Source organism: Manduca sexta, unplaced genomic scaffold, assembly GCF_014839805.1.
Source record: "Manduca sexta isolate Smith_Timp_Sample1 unplaced genomic scaffold, JHU_Msex_v1.0 HiC_scaffold_2865, whole genome shotgun sequence".
Classification (NCBI taxonomy): Eukaryota; Metazoa; Arthropoda; class Insecta; order Lepidoptera; family Sphingidae; genus Manduca; species Manduca sexta.
This window is the reverse complement of record NW_023593873.1, coordinates 1-18,937: the sequence shown is the minus strand read 5'-3', so window position 1 is coordinate 18,937 and position 18,937 is coordinate 1. Positions and strand designations below refer to the sequence as shown.

Here is an 18,937-nt window from a genome sequence, read left to right as displayed (position 1 = left end):
CCCAATAGCGACCACCATACACAAGGTGTTAAAGTACGCCATAGTGGCCCACGTAAGTATGTCACGTTCCGGGATCACCCTGTTTATATCGGGTCCAACAGGCTGGCATAATTGTGTCGACTGCCGAGGGGTAATCACTCTCGTCAGTCGACATTCTATTGGACCCACTCCATTTACCATCAGGTGCTGTGGGGTCATTTGCCGTTCACCTATAAAATAATCATAATGACACATAATAGTGTGAATGTCCTTTTATTGCGCGCTGTGTCGCATTTGTGGGCGCTCCATTTCATGTGCATCTATTATCAATGAACATAATAATATATCTCAAAAGCGATAAGCGCCAGGGCAATGACACCACGGCCATATACATACAATAATATCAGCCCGTATTATATACTTGCCCACTGCTGAGCACGGGCCTCCTCTACTACTGAGAGGGATTAGGCCTTAGTCCACCACGCTGGTCTAGTGCGGAATGGTAGACTTCACACACCTTCGAAATTCCTATAGAGAACTTCTGAGATGTGCAGTTTTCCGCACGATGTTTTCCTTCGCCGTTAAAGCGAACGATAAATTCACAAATAATACACACACGATTTTTTAGAAAAGTCAGAGGTGTGTGCCCTTGGGATTTGAACCTGCGGACATTCATCTTGGCAGTCCGTTCCACAAGTAGGCTATCGCCGCTGGCCAGCGCTGAACAGTGTGTATCCAGCCTTAATTGTTAATTACATTATGCGAAGCTACTAATTATTTGTTGCCCAATGATTAAAATATTGTTAAAGATCATGCCTTTATTTTCACTACATTATATATTGTTCCATTGTGGAGCACGGGCCTCTCTACTACTGAGAGGTTAGGCCTTGATCCACCACCCTGGCCTAGTGCGGATTGGTAGGACTTCACACACCGAGAATTTCTCAGGTATGCAGGTTTTCCTCACGGTGTTTTCTGCACCTTTAAAGCAAGCGATAATTCACAAAGATACACATACAATTTTTTAGAAAAGTCAGAGGTGTGTGTCCTTGGGAATTGAACCTGCGGACATTCGTTTCGGCAGTCCATTCCACAACCAACTAGGCTATCGCCGCTTTTCAGTTTTCATTTTTTTATACCTGCCTATATTGTTTTATCTCTGCATCATCAAGGTTGACTGGTAGAGAACATCTTCGGCCTATATACACATGTATAGAGAATGTGTAAATAAATAAATAAATTCAAAGATAATATATGACATTGATTTGTTATCGTTCATCCTCTAACACTCTGACGTAACATCATGCTGTTTCTAGAGATCTTAACCTTTAATTATTGCCTGTTAAGGTATATAATGTGCATATTGTTGACCATCATAATTTTAAATCAGAATGAATTTCTGACGTAACATCACGTCATGTTTCCAGAGATCTTAACCTCTAATTATTGTCTGTTAAGGTATATAACTGAGTATATTGTTGACCATCATAATTTTAAATCTGCAATATATAGGATAGAATAAATAAATTATAGAGCGTTCATACATCGAGAATATATTATTTTGGTAGTACCTCTCAGTCAATGTGTTATGGGTGTGTAATATTTAGGCTAATGACGATTTTGCAACATTGTAGTAATTATTTGATAGATATTTTTTTTTTATATGTAGGTACACGGTAAAGTGACCCTACTGCAGCTGATAGTAAGTGGAGCTGAGTTCAGTAAAATGTCGACAGACGAAAAATGAGGACCCCTCGGCAGTCGAGACGATTATACCGGCCTGTTGGAACCGGATATACACAACGGAACGCGACACGCTTACATGGGCCACTGTGAGTTGCTGAAGTTTATTATTAAAAAGCAAGCTGTGTTTACCTATAAGTTGGTTTATCACATTTAGTTTAACATTATATCAAGCTATAACCTATACGTATTAAAATAGGTAGACGGAGGTAGACGTAATAAAATAAATAATTAAAGGTATTTCTTGGTCTGGGTTAGTACGCAGAATGCACCGAGCAAGCAATCCACAGCTTGAAACCACTGACCACTATACTAATAAACTATTAATTACACAGCAAGATGTTTAGTAAAGTTAAGTACCTATAGTTTATTATTGAACGTTCAAAAGAAGCAGACAGTACAAAACTCCGAAGTCTAGACCGCTCGAGTGCATAAAAATTAAATGCAAGTCATGCGAATACACCTGTTTACATTAAGATACCTGTTAATAATGAGTTTGTACTAACGACCCGCTCGACGACCGATATCTGGTAATACCACATACCAATATGGAATGCCTTTACTCGCTGCCATAAACGCAAACATGCCTTAAACAAGGTTACTTTACCTATTTTTGTAAAATATTGCTTTCAAAAACTCTTGAAGATTACGCCACTTAAACCCAATTTTTCTATACTGCGCAATATGTTATTTACAAAGCCCCAAATTATATGTTGCTTCACTGTTAGTTTAGTTGTGTAAATACTTACTCTCATCGTCCTCCTACGAAGGTAAAGGGAGTATCATTGCATAATATTAAACACACATTTGGTCACAGGCGAATGGCATAACAGGATAATCTTTGCATTTCTGTTTTAATGGGTTTTTACCCCAAGCGGTTTATAAAGACAGTTTAACATTGTCCCGGCATTCTACTGTTCCTATACCTATATAATTTGACCAAACAAATCATTTTGCACGCTAGCATATTGACAGATAAGTAATTTGCGGAAGTCGATATTTCAAATCATCTTCATTCCATTTACATACTATGTAGTCGGGGGACACGAATTACTTACATAATAAAACATTTGCTGAAATCATTAGGAAAAAAAATATAAGTGGCCACTTTGCATATAAAAAGATTCAATTTTCGTTGTCATGCAAACACAAAAATTCATTCTGCCATAGCCACACGTGTTATATAATTAATGCCTCAAGAAATATAAAATATGACCAAAACATATTTAGTCATTGTTTTCGCATAACACAATAGCAGAGTTCACAACCTCGCCAATAACAATAAAGGCTGGGTAACGATCATAAAATACGCCCAGTAATCATGTTAACTAGATCTACATACAGATATCTTAGGTTACTGTTACTTTGCACACAGGTCGAGTATAACAAGGGACATTTCAATGTCACATGACCAAGGAATGCACGGCCTATTTTGTTGACTAATATTTATAACAATACACGGAAGACATCAGTCAATACCAATTATTTGGATGACTAAACTCTATAGCAGAATTTGGTATATGAAAATATCATGTTCAAAAATATAATTTATTTAAGAAACTTAACAATGTTTATCTTTACATCTAGATAATTTCACAATATTTTCAGTAAAGATACTCGTCAGTCAACCTGCGTCGAGCAAAAACAAGACGTCAGGAAACTGTTCCACATCACCACACTGTGTGGTTAACACTCACCGGTATAGATTAAAAGTATAATATAGCACTAACAGCCGGTTTAATATGTACCGGTCCATATAGGTTAAGTACCACACTAAGTTCCTTTTAATCATCACATTGGTCACTACACTCTTCACTCCCTGTAGTGTCAACCGTATCCCTATTTTGCAATTAATTAACAAATACAATAATTAAATACCTACATCATATCTTTTGTATCAAAATATGTACATCAACATTAGTGTAGAGGTATGTGGAGAAACGCCGCGGCGCCGGCCCCTAACCAAACAGGTACGAGTATAGGAGCGTCACGACGACGCCCAGGAACACGGGGAACTTCCACGAGGTAAGGAAGCCGTTGTCTCCTTCCGTCTTGGTGTCCTCCCACGCCACGTGCTTCTTCTTCACCTCGACACGATCCTCAGCCACCACTTCGCCGATCACATATTTCTTCATGAGCTTCCTTTGCGTCGAAACTATGGCCTACGTCATCGAAGTCCTCGGAGGCGTCCTTCCCAGAGGCATGCACTAGCACCTCATGCCCGCCGGGATGCTCATCCAGAAACTTCGTGACATTGTACACAATGTTGTCGATAATGAATACCGTTTCGGACTTGTTATCCCATTCAGCAATTTGTTTCCTGGTGAATGTCTTTTCGGCCATTTTAAGCGTGCGCGCGCGCTGATCGACGTGGTTCGAGTACTACTGTCGGCCGTGAGGAGTGACGAGTGCCAATGAACGCCCCTCCTCCCCTGGCGGCGGTTGCGCTCCTCTCCACCTGCGTCTCTCCTCCCGCTTCTGATAACACAAGTGTTTATCTATTTGTCTTCTCAGCGTGACTTACCAGTCTGGTTTTTTTTTTTTACTTAACCGATATATGTACTTGTCATCGATGATACTATATCAGTTATAGTCGCGCTTCGCACAACAATATGTCGAAAAGAATTATCAAGATCATAGGATCGCAAGCGCAGGCACTCGGCGCGCCGTGTATACGCGACACCGGTTTCTGAACGACTAACCAGACATGGACCAATGACCAGTCGGTAGTAAATGCAATATACGATATCGTGAGTTACACGGGTTGTGCACGCAAGAGTATTTCTCGTTTGTGCTTCACTGACAACTACTAAATTAGATGTTGATGTTGAATGATCAAAGATCAAGGACGGTGGGTTTTGATTTAATTAAACTATTAAAGAAGTTTACAGGTGGGATAGAAACAGCCTACAGATTATGCCTCACATAACATTTACAAACAACGAATTACATGCTCTAATTAATTATATAAATATTCCAAAAAAATCGGATGTTAATCAAATTTCAACAGATATAATTTTGATACAGCCGAAATACAAATTCTTAAATAAAATTGGTAAAGTTCTAGTAATTCATTCCAGATTCATATACTATAACAGTAATTCTAATTGTCGCTTCGAATAGCTTAGTGCTAAATTTGGCATTTACTACATACTTACAAACATACAAAGTAATTATATTTTTTATGTGCTCCATACGGCGTTCTACCGGCAAATTGCTAACTTCTGCCCCTACATTCTAGTTCACCTTGAAGGTAATGTAAAAACGCCAGGAACCGAAAAAATTGAGACGGAAGTTCTGTGCTCTTCAGTTATAAATTGAAGATGTTACTTTGTTTAATAAATGGGTGGAATAATTATAAAGTTATCTTGTATGTTTATCTCATCTCAAATCGAAGCATGACAATTGACGCAACATAACATGACGTAACAACTAACCAACGTCGTCCGGTCGTCACGAAACTCTTAAAGGAAATTAAGAAAAAAACAGATTACCAACAAAACACCAAATATAACCTTTATTGCTAAACTTTGTTCCACAATACTTATTACAGATTCAATGCGGAATTCTGTACCGATGAAAAGTGCCACAATTAATACGAGTACACTTCAATCGAGATCGTTTTATATTCAATAAAACTATGGCATTTATTGTTCTTGAGAATGCTTAAAAGAATTCTATGTAATAGTTTCAGATAGGCCAATTGGACTTACTTATGGAGATTATGGGACGAGTTTACAAAAATCCAATCTTTATGCTTCTCTTGCATTGGTGAGTAGGTAACTAGTATAAAATTAATTGCGTCTAAAACCATCAGCTTAGGTCGCGCCTTGTCTATTTATAATCAGTCAGGATAAGTGTAATATACATTATACATGTTAAAAATTAAGTACCTTATTCCTATACACATATTTTATTTTATGTAACTATTTAAACAATCACCATTCCTTTTAAATCACGTCCACCAGTCACCGTGGAGCACGTCGATTCCAATAACACCGCAGTCTACACCTCACATAATATTACGTCTTAGATGTGTGAATATCACTGAAACAGATACATGTAGAGCAGCGCGGAGATCCCGGCCATCACCAGCGGAGGGCCCCACACACTCAGCAAGCTCGCCAACGTCAGCTCGTCGTGTTCTTGAACAGCGTACGCCTCGCGTGGCTTCACCTCCCACTTGTCCTCATCCACCACCTCGCCAATCTTGAACTTTTCGCGCCACTCGAATGCGGTGTCACTATGACCCACGTCGTGAAAGCACTGCGACGCGTCTTTACCAGCATTGTCGAGGAGTATCTCCGCTCCACCGGGATGCTCCTCCAGGAACTCGGTCACGTCGTACACTATGTTGTCGATGATGATGACCGCGTCACGTAAGGTATTTCGCGATTCCAACGAGCTGCGCGTAAACTTGGTGAGAGCCATGGCGCAGGGCACGTCGGACACGGTAGGGTGACGTTCAATGATAGCTTTACGGTATACCAACTTGCCACCACTCTATTCGAAGGTAATAGGGAGAGTTGCTGCGTAATTTGGGCTGCCACTTATAATCTAACAAGTGGTAAGGTGCGTACGAGACGGAGTAACGTGCACGACTGTATTGCCGCCGCATACTAACTACTTTTCTGACATGAATATGCAACATGTGCTAGTTACGTACTAATTTATTGTTTTAATTCATAAAAGGTTTACATGTTACATTCAATTATTTTCGAGCATTATTAAGTTAGACACTTACTGTTTTGCTACTATCCGTTTTTGGGACATTTAAAATAAACTGCTATCGTCATCTTTGCGTGGCGTAAAACCGGTTAATATATTACATAGGCGAACGAAGGTGAAGTTGTACACTCTTGACAACAGTGACCTTGAATGTGGCAATAAATTAAAGTAATGGTGTGGCCTTAGGTGACCTCCGTTTTACGATCCGTTGTCTAACGTCAATGGTCATCCCGTGTAAACCCTTATAAAAACTTAGTATTGTCGTAACTCGAAATCTTGAACTTTCCGGTGCACGGACATGTTTAATTTTAAAAGATCTAACTAACTGCCATGCGCAAATACTACATTTGGTACAGCTCAACGCTCTCGAGTTCTCTACTTGGCAGGTCGCATGCCCGCCAGGCGCCACCCTACAGTGCGACACAGGTGTTGGCTCGTACTTCGAATGGGCTCCATTTATCAAATACTTACATAGGTTCATTTTTAAAAATGAAAACCCGATTTCGGAGCAAACAAAAATGTTTCCGTTTGAATTATTCTGACCTAAATACAGTTCTACGTGTGAGAAACACGAATTGTGGTTCTTCTACACGGTACCAGTCCGGAGTCTGTATTTGTGCCCGAAATGGTGATAGGCTCGCCCCTTTATTACATCATGGGATCCGTCCCGTGGAATACTCGGAGCGAAAACTGACAGCTGTTGTACCCCTGCCTACCCCTTCGAGGGTAAAAAGCATGAATGTGGGTGTAATATAATAATAATATAATTATATCAGCCCTGTACTTATTATATACCGTCCCACTGTTGGGCACGGGCCTCCTCTACTACTGAGAGGGATTAGGCCTGTGAATGTGTGTGTATGAGCATAAAATGTATATACGAGTAAATATGTGGTACTTTATGTTTTTGTTGAAACATTCAGTCTTTTCAGAATTATTTACCTAATCCCCCAGCATCCCAATACCCATCCTTGTGCCTTTTAGCCGGACAAAACCTTTACTCAGGAAGTGAGATATTCTGGGATGTAGTTATCACTTACCATGAGTTGACCCCAGACCCATTACTCTTTAGTCCTATTCCTTCCTTCTAGTAAAAGTTGAGCCAATTATACCGGCAATAAACTATTTGACTTTTCTCACGTGGGTTTGAGGCGCCAACCCGTCGCTGTAGCTACCATAATTTTAACTCTTCATTTAATATTACAATCAATAAATAAATCAGTCTCTGCCGTAAGTACCTACATAACTTTTTTGGAAAATTAAACAAGACACCCATGACACGGCGATGTAGCAAACGCAGCACGTAGGTAAGGTAAGCGTAATGGATACAAGGGTGCAACGAATATAATTTTTATCCCAAAACCCTGAGGCCATACCATGGTCTCACCACCCCGTGAACCTTGCAGTACTATTTGTGAGCACAATTGAAAGATTTGTCTGTTAAAGTTCCTGTGAAAAGTTAATGAAGCAGCGAATAGAAAAGTACCTACAAGAATGAAAAGTACCACAAGAATGACAATAACTTTCGAATGATCTAAGATCTTTCTCTTGAAGCCTGCGGTTGCACATTAACGCGCGGTTTGGTATACCTAGATCAGTTTGGTTACGAACCTTTATCAATGTGCGTTGAAACACAATGACTCAAGTTCAAACCAACAGAGGCGGCCTTTGGGGGAGGCAAAGAGGGGAGGCCTCGCAGGACCTTTTTTTACGTTCTTACCCACGAAACTGTTAAAACAGAAGAATGTTTTTTTACTCTCCTCGGGGCCTCGCGTCTGTTTCTTTTTGCTTTCGCCTAGGGCCTCGCGTCGTTTAGGGCCGCCACTGCAAACCAACATGACAAATGCATTGGAAGTACCTTATCAATCTAAAACAGTAAAATCGTTACAAGCTCTAAGTAATAAGTATATATCGTCGTTGTAGGTGGAGAACTAAATAACTCGGATTTTGGCCATTTTGGACTTCCATCACTTTTGTGTTGCCCAAAACATGGCGCATATTTTGGCCTAAAGCATTTCATTATCTTATCCCGTTTCGAAATTATAGCTTTTTTATATTAAAAGTGGAGAAACAAATATATTCAAATAATATATATTTTGTTGTAGAAAAAGTAAATAAACTGCGACTTATAATCTGTTCAATAGTAAAGAAATTAAATAAAATGAGCTGTTTAATTCTTCCTCGAGTCTATTGTTTAACAAAATTAATCAAGTGTGTAGAAGAACTAAACAACTTGATTTGTTTAATTTAGACATTGAAAATCCTAATGGTATTCACTTTAAATAAACTCTATAATTGTAATTATTAAACCTTTTAATTACTTTACCATATGGTTTCTAGTGTGGCAAAACTAAATAACGATACGAGTTATTTAGTTTATTTCAGCAAACTTACAAAACATTGTCGTGGAAAAATGAAATAAGAAGTTTTTATTTTTTTTTTTTTTTTTTTCTTCAGGTCAGTTTTTTTTGTTAATGCATAATAGATAATAAGACCCAAGATATATAAAAATACCGACATTAAATTATTTATAGTTTTTTAGTAATGCTTAAAAATAACGAAAAAAAACAGTTAATAGCGTTTATCTCGAAACTAGAAATTTTGAGTTATTTAGTTCTCCACCTACAGCGACGATATACTTGGGTACCAACAATATTTTTTACTTTATTTATCCAGTTTAATATAGAGATAGGCTGACCGACTAATCGTTATTCAGGGATACGCTGACTATTATAAATAAACATAATGAAAAATATAGTGTACAGTTTCATTTCACCGGTTTCTAAAATTATTAATTAAATTTCGACTCAAAGGACAATACTACAGAGCCGTAAAATTATAAAAAAAATCTACTACTGCGTCGACATTGACAGCCATTTATTTTTGTTTTGAATAGATTATGATACTATAATAAAAGCGTAAACTTGATTCTAATTGATAAGGAAGGACGTATACACAAGACGAATGTGTAATATATATTTAAATTAATTTGTAACATTATGATATCAAAAAGTTTATGTTTGAGGTTATAAAACAACAACATGAAACTTGTAAGTATTACTTACCTGATCATTATACTATTTGTAATCTATCATAGACATAAGTATAAAGGAAAATGTTAAAGACCTTCTTTTAAAAACGAATTCTCATTCAATATATTTCACCAGTAACAAAAGATTTATTTAGTGGTGAAGCTATAAGCTAAGTGTTCACTGTTATTACCATCTATATGTATTTGACTAAGTCGTTGTATATTTGCTATTGATACTTACACGAAAGTAGCATGTCATTATTGAATTAGAACTTACAATTAACAGGAAGTCTATACTGACTTAATATATGTTGTAAGTCATAATATTATAAGTGTTGCCCATTATTTTTTAAAAGGGCACGGCAAAGTAATCCTTCTGCACTTGATGGTAAATGAATGGGAGTAAAATTGAATGTCGACTGACAAGAAATGATTACCCCTCGACAGTCTACACAATTATGCCGGCCTGTATGAACCAAACAATATTGTAGCGGTCATTATTGTTTTGGTTGAATACATTATTGTTACTGTTTTCAGTACTGCCTAAGTAGCGATGCATCGAAGCCATGCTTCGTGCTGTCCTTCAAGGAGTTGCTGATAATGCTGGATTGTGGTCTGTCAGCACACTCTGTGCTAAATTTTCTACCTTTGCCTCCTGTTCCAAGCACCAGGCTAGCCTCCCTACCGAACTATACACCGCCACATCATAATGATCCACTACTTGAGGGGTTAAATAAAACATTATGCTTACTTTGTGTTTTTTTTTTATTAGAATACATTAATCTGCAGATCTACTGCTTTAATTCTGTATCTGTTTAATTCAAAGTTACATTATTGGTAAATACTATAGGAGACGTTTATACCAAACAAATTTTTACAGCCACATAAAAAAATAAATATTAGCACAATAATATATAAAAAATGTGGATCAGTATTTTAGACACTAAGTTAAAAAGATTTCACCAATCTCAGTAAAGCTAATATTTTTTTTTAGTACATCACATTTATTTGGTTTCTTTGTCACTTCAGGAACTAAAGGAATGTTGTGGAAGAGTATTTGTGGACAGTATTCCAGAATTTTGTCCTCCTCTGGACAAAGTGGTGGATTTTTCTCAACTGGATGTCATTCTCATCTCCAACTACACTTGTATGTTGGCATTGCCATTTATCACAGAAGAAACTGGATTTAAAGGACAAGTGTATGCAACAGAGCCCACACTGCAGATTGGAAGGTAACTAAACTGCTTTTGCAATGTTGGTTATGTTTGGATATGAGTAACTTGCAGTGTCTGAATGCAGGTTCTACCTGGAGGAGCTCTCAGAATGGGTGTCAGCGAGTGGCGAGGATAGTGGTGCGGCAAAGCGATGGAAGGAAGCGGTTCACGTCCTCCCGCCGCCGCTGGCAGATGCTGTGCGCCCGCGTGCTTGGCGCCGTCTGCTGGCGCCGCAACACATCGCACGCGCACTTTCCCGCGTGCGTGTCGTCGGCTACGACGAGCGTGTCGACATCTACGGCGCTCTAGACGCCACAGCCGTCAGTTCCGGCTTCTGTCTCGGCTCCGCCAACTGGGTGCTGCGCTCTGCTCACGAGAAAGTCGCGTATGTGAGTGGATCCAGCACGCTGACGACGCACCCGCGGCCTATCAACCAGGCGGCGCTGCGCGGTGCAGACTTGCTTATCTTAGCAGCACTGACGCAAACGCCAGCACACAACCCGGACCACATGCTGGGCGACTTGTGCGTGCACGCTACGGTAACGTTGCGCGGCGGCGGCTCAGTACTATGTCCAGTGTATCCGAGCGGCGTGTTGTACGACTTGCTGGAGTGTCTATCGGCCCACTTAGAAGGCGCAGGTCTTGCGCACGTGCCGCTGTACGTGGTGTCACCGGTGGCGGACTCGTCGCTGGCGTACAGCAACATCCTGGCGGAGTGGGTGTCGGCGACCAAGCAGGCGCGCGTGTACGTGCCGGAGGAGCCGTTCCCGCACGCGGCGCTGGTGCGCTCGTCGCGGCTGCGGCACGCACGCGCTCTACACGACGACGCGCTCAGTGACTTCCGACAACCTTGCGTACTGTTCTGCGGACACCCCAGCCTGCGCTTCGGTGCCGCCGTGCACATGGTGGAGCTCTGGGCCTCCAACCCGCTGCACGCCATTATCTTCACTGGTAAAATCTTGTTTATAATACCCTCACTACCTATTCTATTTCTTAATGCTTATTAATTCAAAACGTTTCATACTGTCTAGGTTGTATTCTGGAATTGAATTATAAAAACGAGAGTAACATAAATTAGTAGCTTAAGGCGATACCTCAAGGTCCATTTTCATACATTTTGTTTCACCTTTAATCTGGGTAACTAAACAAGTATTGGCAAGTAAAGAATTTAAATTCACGTCTAGTTAGTGATTAGTTCTCGCAGTTGAAAGAAAAACGTAAAAATAATTAATAATCATGGATATTTCGGCCTTTAAAATTTAATATGACGAATACGATAATAATACGATGAATTAAAGGTGAAACAAAATGTATGAAAATGGACCTTGAGGTATCGCCTTAATGCAATTATTTATTTGAAAGTAGTGTAAAAATTTTGACAATTAAGAAATCTAATTGTTTTTTTTATCGTTCGCCAGAGCCCGACTTCCCGCACACGGAGGCGTTGGCGCCGTTCCAGCCGATAGCCATGAAGGCATTCCACTGCCCGATCGACACGTCGCTGAACTACTCACAGGCCAACAAGCTGGTACGCGAACTGAGGCCGCGTGAACTCGCGCTGCCCGACCAATACGCGCCGCCCGCGCCCGCTTCCTCCTCCGCGCCGCCTCCCAGGTACCTCCATTATAGTCATCGATAATTTACTTTAAATTTACCTATGTAAAAACACGATACCTGTTTATTACTATTGCAATTTTTATTTTAGTTATTAATAACTAATTACATAGCAACATTAACCTCGTCCCACCAACGTGCCGTGAAAATTCTGGTTAACAAAGTGACACGCTCTATCCAAGCTCACCAAGGTTCACCGTTACTGACTGCTGGACTGTACATTTTTTTCACAGAGAGACAAGTCGACCGCACATTTCTGCGGACGTGCCCACGCTGGTGGTGCGGCGCGGCGCGGCTCTGCGCGCGGGCACGAGGCGAGTCGCAGCGCGCGCCACACTCAGCGGCTCGCTGGCGGCACGTGTCGCTGCTCGCGAGCTGCGCGCCGGCGTGCGCGGCGCTCCGTTACGCGCCTCCCTCAGTCTGCGCGACAGTCGCCTGGAGCTGCACTCTCCCCCGCCCGGCGCACCGGGTGCTGCGCCCGCGCCTCCACCGCGCTTGCAGTGCGCGCCGCCCGACGTAGACGCATTGGAGCGCGAGCTAGTGCGCGCCGGAGCGACAGACGCCCGCGTGGAGCGCGGCGCGGACGGCTGCATCCTGCACCTGCCGCGCCACGACACGCTCGTGCACGTGGACCGGCTCGCCACGCACGTGTTCTGCGAGGGCGGCGCCGACGTGAGACAGGCGCTGCGCCGCGCGCTACACGCATGCGTGCCACATCTCTAGCGCGCATCCCACACACTTTTGTATTAATAAGTACTAATAAATGACTATTACTATGTAAATGTGATTACTTATTGCAACAATTCATGTAGTATCCATCCCACGAATCAGTACATGCATTTTGTTTAATGAGAGAGCAGTAGTCTGCAGTCACCGAATTTAGGTAGAAGCGGTTCGGGCGGTCGTTCGGCGCACCAGATCCTAGAGGACGCAAAAAAAAGGCTTGCCGAAAAATTGTTGACTAGGAGAACCCAAGTAGTTACGTCAGGTCCTAGAGAGAATACCCTGGATTAATTGGATTGTCTCAGGTAGTTAATTTTAAATAATAAGGCCAGGTTTACTCGATACAGCGTTTATTCCATAAATAAATATTTAACACTTATGTATGTAATAATGATAAAATAGACTAATTATAAACATCCGAACGAATGAGTTGTCGGATGAGAGCTGGCGTTGGTAGTCGCTCTGCGTGCCGCACTCGCACGTGTTAAATGGCGACAGAACGTGCTCAATATTACAAATACATACTTCCATTAATACGTTTTATCAATACGAACGCAAATATCTATCGAAATTATTAAATATAGCACAGTGCTGACTCGTAACGATGACGCGACGTCGACTTAAAATTTACCGATATAAATATATTAGCTTACGAGTTTTGGGGTTGCCAGTTTAACATATTTTATACATCAACAGACAGGCCAAACAAAATCTTATTTTTTTTAAACAATATTCACAAACATAACAAGCTCGTATCTCAAATAATAATAAAAATCTGTTAGTATTTCACTGTTTTAATCCATCTTAACATGTAGAGCAGGAGCGGATAATTTTTAGGCAAGTGCTGGCCTTTAAAATCTCTGTACTTTGAATACAAAAATTGTTGTAAATTAATTATTCTGGATATGTACCAATCACTTATACCAGCGCGGCAGTGGGCGTTGGGCGGAGATTGTGTGGAAACGAAGCAAACTACAGATCATTGATCACTTATCAACTGCGTAATAGAAAATTATGTTATTATTAGTGGATACTCATTAAATCTAGGGGCTAATATGACAAACGCGCAATATTATACGGTTTTTATAAACGTCCACATGATACGCGAAGGCGAAAATTGAAAAATACGTATTTTATTATAACTACGAAAATAATTTCAACCTCCTCGACAGTATCTACACACGGATATTCTGCGTTTCAATGGCGAACGGAAAGCAAAATCACAGCGGGTCGTGTTTACGCATTGAGGTCCATGTCCGCGAAGATGTCGCCGCGCGTGGCCACCGTCAGCGCGTAGTGCGAGTTCAGCTGCAGCAGCAGCTCGCGCTCGTCCAGCATCTCCAGCGCCTCCACGCGCGCGCGGTCCTCCTCGGGCAGCGCGCGCCACACCGTGTGCATGTCCCACGAGCGCGCCGCCTGGAACCCCAGCGACAGCATGCGCTGCGCCTGCGCCGCCGGCTCGCGGCAGTACCCCTCGCCGGCCAGCGCACATCCGCGTGCACTCAGGTTGCGCACCATCACCTCGCCGAACTTGTCGCCCAGGTTGCACTGCTCGTACACCAGCAGAGCGCACCGCGGGAACGTAGACGACAAGTGACGCAAGAGGGCGTGAGCCGCGTCGGGCCGCAAGTATACCAGCACACACTCGGCTAGTACGAGTGTGGGAGCATCCGGCGAAACGCCGGCGCCGGCCAGCTTGCGCCGTACCTCGCCCAGGCAGCGTAGGTCACAGCTCACAAGGTGGTATCCATCCGAGTGCAGGTCGCCCTCGCGAATCATCACCTCGCCATCTGCGTCAAGTGTAAACATGGAGATGTACATTTATAATTATAAGTACTATTCAAGCTGCATAAAGGATCATTAAGAATTTAAAAAATATATTCAAAGTAAAAAAATTAAAACTTTTTAACAAATTTTAACCACCTTGAAAAACATCAGATTGTCGTAAACTGTATATAGTTCGGTTTTTAGTGGTTTTGAAGGCGGTTTAATTTTGTGAAGAAGAAAAACATTTTTTGCTTTTTTTTTAGGTAAAAAATAGACTTTATTGATGGTGTAATTCTATTGCGCACATGGAATGACTATTGCGCACATGGTATGACTATTGCGCACATGGTATGACTATTGCACTGAGACGTTAACCGCTGCCTACCCCTGAAAAGGAGAAAAGGTGTAATGCTATGCATATATATATATATGCCCAATGTAGATCCAATCAAAACCAACACAAGCAGATCACAGAAAACTCAAAGGAAAACAAAATTTGCAATTTGATTACTTGGACAACATATTATTTCAGTTTAAAAACTAATATAAAAAGAAAGGAAGTTTTATTGACTACTGAACCGATATTAAAAATATTTCTTTTAGACCAATGTGGAATTATAATATCCTTCATGTTTTTTTTTTCAAATTGGTTAACGACTGACTTGAGTTCAGAGGTAAAAATAAAAAATTACACACATCAAATTGACAATCTCAAGGTTGTTAAAAAAAGCACCATACATTACCTTCATTGCTTATTTTCTCAAGCAGCTGCTTGTTGCGCTTTGATGATATGAGACTTCTTGCTGGTAACCGCTTGGAAATCTAACTCGACAAAGTTTCCCACAGCCTGGGTGCTATCCTTCAACCTCCAGTACAGTGTGTCAAAACCGCAGCCCAAATTGATAATTTGACATTTTGTGTCACATCTCTGCAATCATATATTTAAATTTCTATGATTTTAGCTTTTTTTTAATAAACAAACCCCATCTTAATACTCAATCAGATTCTGAGAATTAACAAATAAAAAAAATCATGTGTTAGAAGTCTAAAACTTGGTTCCGTTACTACCTTTTTGACATAAATAGAGGAAAGGATTGGGAGCCTTTGATGAAAATGGCGGATTATGGATTTCTTGGTAAGCTTAGTTACATCGAAACAATACATAGGATGTTCAAGGTATTTGGATGATATCGATGCTTGAAAAGCGTCTATCTAAGCTACAATCAGTAAATTTTACGCAGAGTGCTTTAAAGTTTTGATTTAAATATAAAAATTCATAACAATTCAACTTTTAATTTTATAAAAATATAGTGAGATGTTATTAAAATTGTCCTAGATCTACAAAACCTAGATCAAATGATGCAGAAAAAATAGCGATTCAAAATATTTATATAATTCATTTTCAGTATATTTGTCGCTGAAATATTATTGCCTTTCAAGCATCAATATACAGATGCTACGACAACAATAGCCTATACAATTCAGCCATTTGTGTGAATCAAATATTATGGAATATAAATATTATAATCAAATATAAGGACTAGTCATTCAACATAATATGTTTTTTAGCATAGTTTAAAAATTGATACAAATATAATTTTACATTATGATAAAAAAAAAATAACATGCCCGAGAACAATCTTTCAGATATAATTCCTATTTTGTTTTTGAAACCTTGTATTTTGATTAATTCTCATCATAGTACTTATTGCGCAAAATTCAAATTGTACTATATACTATATAATATTATTACTAAGTATTACTACAGGACATACGGATGAAAATATATTATTTTAATCTTGGGACCAATAGGAGGATGTTGGTTGACCTATCGGCGACTTCAATACGAGAGCGGGCCTGCAAAAGCCTATTGCCGGTTATCAAGAGATGGTGAAATCTAGTTACCTCCAAAAACTGATGGATAAACATCTCCATAGCTCTGACACGCGCGTAGTACCCTCGGTTGATCTCGGGTGCCTTTCTATCCACATGTTTTGCGAAATATGTGATGTAGTCATCCTTCCAGTAGCCTAACTCAACCGCGCACCGCTTGCATTCTGTAGCGTCTGTGTTAGTCGCGATTATGGCCTCGTCCTCCGCTGTCCATGATATTATATTATCCATGGCTTCGATATGCTGTCTTAAGAGCTCTCGTGTACCCGTTGATACATTACCGGACCACTCTATATGTTTCTGCTATCACTTGTCTCTATACACCATGAAAATTATGTTTTGAATAAATTTATGTGCTTCATTTTACAGTACTGACATTGACAGTTAACCAGTCACCACTGCAAATGTCAATATCAATATAAATATAAGTACGTATCTACAGCCAAGACTAGCTACATTTATACGTAGTATTTGTATTCTCTTTGTACATTTACGTTGTGGCTCGAAGCACCACAACTTAGAGGTTTTGTTGTCCGTATAAATAAAAGTTTGAGTACAACTAGTCTAGAGTCTAGCCTAATCTTGTATAATATGAAATTAAAAATTTATTGATAATATTGTTGACAAAATTTTAATTTAATATTTTTCATTATAATTCATCATATCAAATATTTTTTTTAATTTATTGTTTAATGGTATAGCATATATTTATATTTCATTTTATTATTATTTTTTTATCGCAGTGATTTCACTACTCGAGGTACGAATTTAGGCTCTTTCACACTTTAAAGTTTACTTCCGATATTAACCCAGTTTATAGCGATACTTTTATCGGTTGTATCACTCTAGTTTGCAAAATTGTATTCATTCGAGTATTTACTAATTTGGCTAAATGTTAGCTGAACTGAGAACAACTATCAACCATCTGAGATAAACAATGGAGATAAACCAATGGGTCATTGTATTGTTAAATGTCAAGTGTCAACTGATTCTGAATCAATTTTGACATTTAACACGACGTAACAACAGTAGGTACTTTTGTACTCTAATTTACATTTAATTAGTAATAATTACAACTTTACCATTCGTAAGTAAAGAAGAAGATTTAGCAGACAGTATGCCTCTGCATAAACTAAACTGATACTACTTTCACCATAAAACATCAACTGTGAAATGAAATTCATTCCTGTTAAATTTGTAGCTTTGGCAAGTATATTGTACAGTAGTACAGTGTAAAGGAAAGGTGGGAGGCAGTGGTCTACAGGGCATAGGAACGGCAGCAGAATCTACAATGTGTAGTTACGATTCTCTACCTGTGGTGCTCGTGAGCGCTGCGGACACCGCCGCCGCTGACTCACTTATCGCCGGTATTTATCTCTTGCACTATGCCTCCATTTAAAATCTTATATTAGAATATAAGATTTTAGAACAATATTGCCAATGTTTAAGTGTTTAAATAAAAAATTGTTGTCCGGCAAGTGATTCACCAATACATTTATGGACAGTAGTTGAAGTTAAACTTATTTCAATAAGATTAAGTTCTTATTAAAAGAATAACCAGTTATTGGCAGTTGGCACCGAATCCCCCATGGCCCTTCGAAGACTTTACTCACAAACATTTTATAGTCTGCAAAGTTTTGTGGTCATTTCTTTTTGGAACAGTATAATAATGAACTAAACAAGTTTACATGATGGAAGACATCACATCTTAGAAAGAACTATAACATAAACTGAATTTTGCCATTTTAAGATCATCTATTGTTGCTCAGTAATTACATTAACTACATTGTACTTAAAATTGAAATGACACTGTTTCAACTGATGGTTAGGCCTATTGATATAAGCCCTTTTGCATATAATAAACTTACCACTTGGAACATAGCTATTACAGCTTCTAAGGTTGTATGCACATTGTGATAAAAATGTATGTAAAAGAAAATTTATATTGTTTTCAGAAATAATTGACAATGATGTGACAGAATCTTATTGTAAGAATGACAGTGGAGCAGACCCAGTATGGAGATTAGTGAATAAATATTACACAGCAGATGTGAGGGTACATACTCTCACAGATCAGCAGCAAATGCAAATAGATCCTGACAAAGTAGAAGCTCATGTCATACATCTGACTGAGACAGAAGTGAGTGCATCTGGTAGTTTGTTCAATAGTCCATTGTGTATTAAATAATTTATAATTTGTCGTTTTTAATGTAACCAATATTTTTGTTTTTTTACTAAGAGCTAA

General features: G+C 39.6%; 3 protein-coding genes and 1 pseudogene across 3 annotated transcripts; 1 reads left to right on the top strand and 3 right to left on the bottom strand.

The window, feature by feature from the left end:
• Positions 1-3,637: 3,637 nt before the first annotated feature.
• LOC119192511 lies at positions 3,638-4,429 on the bottom strand (annotated as a pseudogene).
• A 783-nt stretch (positions 4,430-5,212) lies between these two features.
• LOC119192510 (cytochrome b5-like) lies at positions 5,213-6,380 on the bottom strand. The gene has a single exon (XM_037446327.1). It carries the CDS (start codon positions 6,151-6,153, stop codon positions 5,767-5,769), a length of 387 nt encoding a protein of 128 aa, XP_037302224.1. The 5' UTR covers positions 6,154-6,380; the 3' UTR covers positions 5,213-5,766.
• A 2,903-nt stretch (positions 6,381-9,283) lies between these two features.
• LOC119192513 (integrator complex subunit 9-like) lies at positions 9,284-13,091 on the top strand. The gene is made up of 6 exons (XM_037446329.1): positions 9,284-9,500; positions 10,019-10,210; positions 10,511-10,713; positions 10,781-11,646; positions 12,114-12,309; positions 12,543-13,091. Exons 1-6 carry the CDS (start codon positions 9,492-9,494, stop codon positions 13,030-13,032), a joined length of 1,956 nt encoding a protein of 651 aa, XP_037302226.1. The 5' UTR covers positions 9,284-9,491; the 3' UTR covers positions 13,033-13,091.
• An 864-nt stretch (positions 13,092-13,955) lies between these two features.
• On the bottom strand, positions 13,956-17,118 carry LOC119192512 (leucine carboxyl methyltransferase 1-like). Its single transcript, XM_037446328.1, is given in 4 exon segments — positions 13,956-14,822; positions 15,543-15,582; positions 15,584-15,727; positions 16,705-17,118. Coding segments are annotated over 4 exon segments (957 nt in total). The 5' UTR covers positions 16,924-17,118; the 3' UTR covers positions 13,956-14,268.
• Between the last annotated feature and the right edge of the window lie 1,819 nt (positions 17,119-18,937).

Excerpts from the sequence above, each read along its gene's own strand:
- LOC119192510 (XM_037446327.1), bottom strand. The coding sequence starts at position 6,153 with ATGGCTCTCACCAAGTTTACGCGCAGCTCGTTGGAATCGCGAAATACC.
- LOC119192513 (XM_037446329.1), top strand. Across the intron at positions 10,211-10,510 it reads ATGATCCACTACTTGAGGGG|GAACTAAAGGAATGTTGTGG; the intron begins TTAAATAAAACA and ends TTGTCACTTCAG. Across the intron at positions 12,310-12,542 it reads TCCTCCGCGCCGCCTCCCAG|AGAGACAAGTCGACCGCACA; the intron begins GTACCTCCATTA and ends TTTTTTTCACAG.